General features: G+C 45.4%; 1 protein-coding gene across 1 annotated transcript; it reads left to right on the top strand.

Annotated features, from left to right (window-relative positions):
• Window positions 1–1,752: 1,752 nt before the first annotated feature.
• LOC110336675 (olfactory receptor 52K1-like) lies at window positions 1,753–2,703 on the top strand. The gene has a single exon (XM_021219383.1). It carries the CDS (start codon window positions 1,753–1,755, stop codon window positions 2,701–2,703), a length of 951 nt encoding a protein of 316 aa, XP_021075042.1.
• The last annotated feature ends 4,890 nt before the right edge of the window (window positions 2,704–7,593 follow it).

Below are 7,593 nucleotides of genomic sequence, written 5' to 3'. Positions count from 1 at the left end.
TTTCTTGGGTCTACACCGTAGACCTTCAAAAACTCTATAACAGTGTTCAACCTTCCTAATGCTGCAACACTTTAATACAGTTCCTCATGTTGTAGTGACTCCCACCACAACCATAAAATTATTTTCACTGCTACTTCATAACTGTAATTTTGCTACTGTTATGAATTGTAATGTAAATATCTGATGTGCAGGATACCTGATAAGCAACCCCATGGAGGGCATGACCCACAGAGAACCACTACTCTGCAGCCCGTGTAGTCTCACTTTGTTCCCGGTTCCTGTGTGTGTGTGTGTGTGTGTGTGTGAGTATGTGTGTGTGCATGTACGTGTGTGTGCATGTACGTGTGTGTGTGCATGTACGTGTGTGTGTGCATGTACGTGTGTGTGTGCATGTACGTGTGTGTGTGCATGTACATGTGTGTGTGCATGTATGTGTGTGTGCATGTACGTGTATGTATGCATGTGTGCGTGTGTGTGTGCATGTACGTGTGTGTGCATGTGTGTGCATGTGTGTGTGCGCGTGTGTGTGCATGTACGTGTGTGTGTGCATGTATGTGTGTATGTGTGTGCATGTACGTGTGTATGTGTGTGTGCATGTATGTGTGTGTGTGTGTGCATGTACGTGTGTGTGCATGTACGTGTGTGTGCGTGTGTGTGTGTGTGTGTGTGTGTGTGTGTGTGTGTATGTGTATGTGTGTGCGCGCGAGAGAGAGCGCTTTGTGTGCTGGTGCAGATGTGGACCCTTGGCTGCCTGCTTTGGCTGTGGCTGCCGTGTCTCCTCCACCACTGTGGACTCTCTCTCTCTGGAACTATAAGCCAGAATAAACTCTTCCACAAGTCTCTCTCTTGTTTTTCATCATGTTTTAACACAGCAACAAGATTTAACTAGAACAAGGTAAAGTTTTTGCTGAACAAACATGAGAACCAAGACAGGTGGAAGTCAGGGACTGCCTGGCCAGACAGGATAGCCAACACAGTGAACTCAAAAATAAGGTGGAAAGTAATACAGAAAGACAGTGTTAATCCCTGGTCTCCATACCCAGAGGCAAGCACACTCAGATAAACACGCAGGGGCAAAAAATAAAACTCATAGCCCAAAGAATAACAAAAATACATGTATTATCTATTTGGCCTTTGAATAAGACAGGATTGTCTATGCTAAAAGCCAAGGAAATAATTTATTTAAAAAATACCAATTAAATTAATTTTATAAATACAAACTTTTGGCCTTAATAGTACCATAAGCAAAGTGAAAATGCTGACAAGATTTATAAACCATGCTTAAAAAATACATAATGACTAATGGTTAAACTACGATGGGAAATACCAAGTTCCCAATAGATAACGAAGTCAACAATAACATGTGACTTTACAACCACCATTGTTTAAGATCATGGTGGCTAGGTACAAGCACCACAGAGTCAGTGACAAGATTCATTCAACATCCCTGGAAATCCAATTGACATCCAAAAAGGGGGGGGGGTGACTATCACTTGACCCAGGAATTCTGCAAGCAAAATCTCCACCTGTGATTTATTTGAAATGTAAGCAATGATTTGTGTAAGGATCTCATTAAATAATAAGGCCAAATGTCTTCTTTTTTCCTCTAGAAATATTGGAGCCTCATGAAAACTTAAGCACCCAGTCCAGCCTCGTGAGGCTGGGGCAGGTCCTAGCTGGACCTTTCAGGGACTGAACCTCGGCATCCTGCCCCTCCCTTCTCCCTGGAGCCTCCCCCAGCCCTCAGGCGTCATGTCAGGCACCTACAATGGCACCTACAATGAGTCCTACACCAGCTTCCTCCTCATGGGCTTCCCAGGGATGCAGGAAGCCAGAGCCCTCCTGGTGCTACCCTTCCTCAGTCTCTACCTGGTGATCCTCTTCACCAATGGCCTGGTCATCCACACGGTGGCATCCCAGCGCAGCCTGCACCAACCCATGTACCTGCTCATTGCTCTGCTCCTGGCTGTCAATATCTGTGCTGCCACCACGGTGCTGCCTCCCATGCTCTTCAGCTTCTCCACACGCTTCAACCGCATCTCCCTCCCTCGATGCTTGGGACAGATGTTCTGCATCTACTTTCTGGTTTCTATGGACTGCAACATCCTCCTGGTCATGGCTCTAGATCGCTATGTGGCTATCTGCTACCCTCTCCGCTACCCAGAAATAGTGACAGGACAGTTACTGGCTGGTCTGGTGGTGTTGGCAGCCACCAGGAGCACATGCATTGTGGCTCCAGTGGTGGTACTGGCCTCGCGGGTCCGCTTCTGCCGCTCAGATGTGATCCACCACTTTGCCTGTGAGCACATGGCCCTAATGAAACTCTCCTGTGGGGACATCTCGCTGAATAAAACGGCGGGACTCATTATTCGAACCTTTAATAGAGTCCTGGATATGCTTCTGCTAGGCGCCTCCTACTCCCGCATCATCCATGCTGCCTTCAGGATCTCATCAGGTGGAGCACGGTCCAAAGCCCTGAACACCTGTGGCTCCCACCTGCTGGTCATCTTCACCGTCTACTCCTCCACCATGTCCTCGTCCATTGTCTACCGTGTGGCACGCACTGCCTCCCAAGATGTGCACAACCTGCTCAGTGCTTTCTACCTGTTGCTCCCATGTCTGGTCAACCCCATCATCTACGGGGCCAGAACCAAGGAAATCAGGCAGCACCTGGTAAGGTCATTCCTGAGTGCAGGCCCCTGAATCTCCTATGATAAGTCCGTGTTGGCCCCTCAGTATTCCTGGTGAAACTGAGGAAGGCAAGAAATGGGTACAGAGGGACCAAACTGCTACCACCATGCTCATGTTTACTAGGTTTGTTTTGTTTTGTTTTTAACTAATTTAGCACACAAAACAATTGGTTTCACCATAGCATTTTTATTACACTTGTGTCCATGATACCGTGTTCTAATTTGTCCCCTTCACCCACTGTCTTCCTTGTGTCCCATATGTCCCACCATCATTGCGGCTTCCCTTTCTTGTTTGACTTTTTCACATGCATTCCATTATCCCTCTCGTTGCTTCTTCCCACAAACTTCTAGTCACCTAGAATAGAAGCGAGGGAGAGGGGGCGTGTCCCAACAGCCCCTTGAGCTCTGCTCTCCCCAGCATCGGAACACCGGACACCGTCTATGCTCAGGAAGAGCTTCAGTGTGTCCACAGTTACACAGCAAATCGTGTTAAAGCTACTGAGGTGTAGTGAAGACATCCGTGTCTATTCCTTCTGAGATCTCGCACCCAAAAAGACCTTCATGCAGGTTTACAGATGGCGTCTTAAATGTGGAGTCTTAGAAAAACAAAATGGACCTCTTTTTAAAAATTAAGAATGCATCTTGACGTCTGGGTGCCAGCTTTTCAAAGGAGTCTGTTACTGGGTAAATAAACTAACAAAAAGTGTTCTCCATTCTCAAAAAAGAATCAAATGTCAGGCTAGTCACAGACTATTCCAAGGTAATTTACTGTTGTCCCAGGCTCATGCTGATTCTCACTCAACAGGACCAAGTCTAAAATGGCCTGTTTAACTATCCAGACAATCTCAATGGGAGCCATATAGAGAATCCCTGACTTAGAAAATCAATAGGGCAATTTTGTTGCGAAATTATTCTCGAGAAAAATAAATATTATTGAGGCTGGAAGTGGTGATACAGAACTATGATCCCAGCACTTGAGAGGTAGAGACAGGAGCGCAGGCTTGAATTTGTGCCAGCCTGGTCTGTCTAGAGGCTCTACATCAGCCAAATCTACATATTAAAGTCCTGTATCAAACCAAACAATAATAAATTATTGTTGTCAAAAGTGGCTGGGGCTATAGCGGCAGAACACGTGCATAGCATGTGCCTCGGGGCCCTAGATTTGATCCTTAGCACTGAAAAGATCTTTATTGTTGCTAGTGAGTAGAGGGAGGGGATAAAAGAGACCTCTACTTGCTACCGCATGGTCTCTGAAGGTGCCATGGCTCAAAAATACACAGCTTATTAAATAATACAGATACCTTATTAAGAATTTTAACTGGAGGCTGGAGAGATGGCTCAGCAGTTGGGAGCACTTGCCCCTCCTCCAGGTGTCTTGTTTTCTGTTCCCAGCACCCATGTCAAGTCTCTCGCAGCTGCCATAACTCCAGCTGACTACCTAGGGCACCTGCGTACATGGCACGCACATGAATAAACAAATATGCACATAAATAAAAATAAATGTTAAAATAAAATGGAGGCTGAGAGATGGCTCAGTAGTTAAATAAGCATACTGCCCTTGCAGAGAGCCCATTCTCTGAGACAATCTGCATCTCCAGCTCCAGGATAGCCAGCGCCCTCTTCTGGCCTCCAGAGTCACCTTTCCCTAATGTGCATACACACACACACACACACACACACACACACACACACACACATACACACACACACATATTCATTTAATTTAAAATAAAATACATTTTAATTGAAAATACCTGTGTGTGTGTGTGTGTGTGTGTGTGTGTGTGTGTGTGTGTGTGTTTACTTTTGGGGGGGGGTTGGTTTTTCGAGACAGGGTTTCTCTGTGTAGTCCTGGCTGTCCTGGAACTCACTCTGTAGACCAGGCTGGCCTCGAACTCAGAAATCTGCCTGCCTCTGCCTCCTGAGTGCTGGGATTAAAGGTGTGTGCCACCACGCCCGGCGTGTGTGTGTGTGTGTGTGTGTGTGTGTGTGTGTGTGTGTGTGCGTGTGTGTTTTAAGACAGGGTTTCTCTGCATAGCTCAGCTATCCTAGAACTCACTCTATAAGCACGGCTGAAAAAAATAAAAATAAAAAAATAAAATAAAATAAACCAGGCTGGCCTAAAAATCTGCCTGTCTCTGCCTCCAGTGCTGGGATTAAAGATGTGTGCCACCACCACCAACTGGAAGAAAAAAAATGTTTCTCTTAAGCCTGAAACAAAATTATAATCATATGAAGTAAGATTAAAAATGAATTGCCTTAAATCATAAAGTATAATATTCTAGTTTAGGGCTTGTATCTCTAAATTGTATTTTACTTTAACAGATTCTTTGACAAGCAGAAATTTGTAATCATTTAGTATTAATAAATATTTACATGAATAAATAACTGAGCCTCCTCTCAGTCACTCCTGGTTGATTCCTTGCAAACTGATGGACCAATTATAACAATTATACATTCCCACTAGCGTTCTCTTGTAGCACTTTGAAGAACTGTAGGAAATGGCTCAGTTTCATAAAGGCTACCTTGGAAAGGTAAACTTGAAAACTACTGAGGGATCTTTCCTGGGATTAAAAGAAAAAAAAATTATAGACGTGACATTTTAGATAGGCAGTGGTGACCTTTGTCCTTCTGGGTGGAAGGTTTTGTGGATGGGTTGCTGTCCCTTTCCCTCCACTGAGAGTCCTTCGTGTCTATAAGAGGTAGCCATTTTAGGCTTCATATCCCCCACTGCTAGGAGTCTCAGCTAGAGTCACCTCCACAGACTCCCTGGGGCCTCCCCTGCCCCCTGTCCCAGGTCTCTAGCACATCCTAGAGGTACCCCGCTGCCCACTGCTGATTCTCATTCTCGCTCCCCTGCTCTCCCCATACCAGATCCCTACCCCTGCTCCATTCTTCTCCCATCTCCTCTTCCACTCAGTTCCCTCCCTCCTTCCCTCCCTCCCTCCCTCCCTCCACCTCCAGTGTCTATTTCATTTCCCCTTCTGAGTGAGATTCAAGCATCCTCCCTTGGGCTCTCCTTGTTATTTGTCTTCTTTGGGTCTATGGATAAGAGTCCTACAAATAGTCCAGAATAGGGAACAATGGAGCTCATATAGGAATTTCCAGATTCTTCTATATGGATTTGACTCAGTTTCCTCAGATGCCACAAACAAACAAACAAACAAAGGACCCAGAGCCTATTCTCTTAGGTTATGAGAACTAAATAAGTGTTTACAGGACAGGCATGGTGGTGTACTCGCTCGATCCCAGGAGGCAGAGGCAGACAGATCTCTGTGAGTTTTGAGACCAGCCTGGTCTACACAGGGAGTTCCTGGCCAGTCAGGCTACATATTTATACAGAGAGAGAGAGAGAGAGAGAGAGAGAGAGAGAGAGAGAATTATTAGAACATTGTATCTGGCCACAGCTTGATGCAGTTTGTGTTCTCAGGAGATGACACAGTAGGCTTTAATATTAAGGCAGGAGCAGTGGGAAGCAAGCTGGAAAGCCAGCACTGAGCAATCAGGTGTTTGTTTGTTTGTTTGTTTTCTAGACAGGGTTTCTCTATATAGCCCTGGATGTCCTGGAACTCACTCTGTAGACCAGGCAATCAGATTTATATCATGGAAGACTTTCACAAAGACAGAGTTAAAATTGCGGTTGGGATGTAGTGTATGAGAAAAGAATCTATTTCCAATTTAAAAAAAAAAAAAAAAAAAAACAGAAGTTAAGCTAGTAAAACATTGAGACTCTTTTACTAAATTGCAATAAATATCCTGTTCATGCATACATGCTATTCACACACACACACACACACACACACACACACACAGCCAGTGTACAAACATCAGAAAAGTATAAGTGGTGTACCTATAATTCTAGCACTTTCGAGGCTGAGGCAGGAAGACAGTGAGTTCTAAGCTAGGCTGAGCTACACTGTGAGACCCTGTCTCAAAGGTGAGGGTGAGGAGGAAGAGAGAAAGAGAAAGGATATGTAACAAGCCAAGGGCATTTCATTTTTATCAAGTGAGTACAGACTAAGAAAAAGTAAGTTAATGCACTCCCACCTACTGAGTGTCAGGCAGAGAGTAGTCACAGCCACAAGCTACACAATAATCACAATAATCATGCTAGAAATAGTATTAACAAGAACACAGCGGTTAGTGGCTGAAGGAGCAGACGGACATGTTAGTCAGGGTTGAAGGAGCAGACGGACATGTTAGTCGGGGCTGAAGGAGCAGACGGACATGTTAGTCAGGGTTGAAGGAGCAGACGGACATGTTAGTCGGGGCTGAAGGAGCAGACGGACATGTTAGTCGGGGCTGAAGGAGCAGACGGACATGTTAGTCAGGGCTGAAGGAGCAGACGCACATGTTAGTCAGGGTTGAAGGAGCAGACGCACATGTTAGTCGGGGTGCAGGAATGAAACAAGGGCTCCGTTAATGGCTTTCCCGGCTCTGCCCCATCCTGGAAAACATGGATGGTAGGAGTATTTCTTCTTCTTTTTTTAATTGGATATTTTATTTATTTACATTTCAAGTGTTATCCCTTTTCCCAATTCCCCCACCCCTGAAACCCTCTATCCCATCCCCCTTCTCCTGCTTCTATAAGGGTGTGCCTCCAACCACCCACCCACTCCTACTTCTCCACCCTCGCATCCCCTACACTGGGACATGGAGCCTTCACAGGACCAAGGGCCTTTCTCCCATTGATGCCATCCTCTGCTACACTTGAGGCTGGAGCCATGGGTCTTTCCATGTGTACTCCTTGGTTGGTGTTTTAGACCCTGGGAGCTCTGGGGGGTACTGGTTGGTTGATACTGTTGTTCTTCCTATGGGGTTGCAAACCTCTTCAGCTCCTTCAGTCCTTTCTCTAATGGTAGGAGCATTTCTTTTCTTTTCTTTTCTTTTTTTTTTTTTTTTT

Source organism: Mus pahari, chromosome 1 (assembly GCF_900095145.1).
Source record: "Mus pahari chromosome 1, PAHARI_EIJ_v1.1, whole genome shotgun sequence".
Lineage (NCBI taxonomy): Eukaryota > Metazoa > Chordata > Mammalia > Rodentia > Muridae > Mus > Mus pahari.
This window is presented reverse-complemented; position numbering and strand designations above follow the sequence as displayed.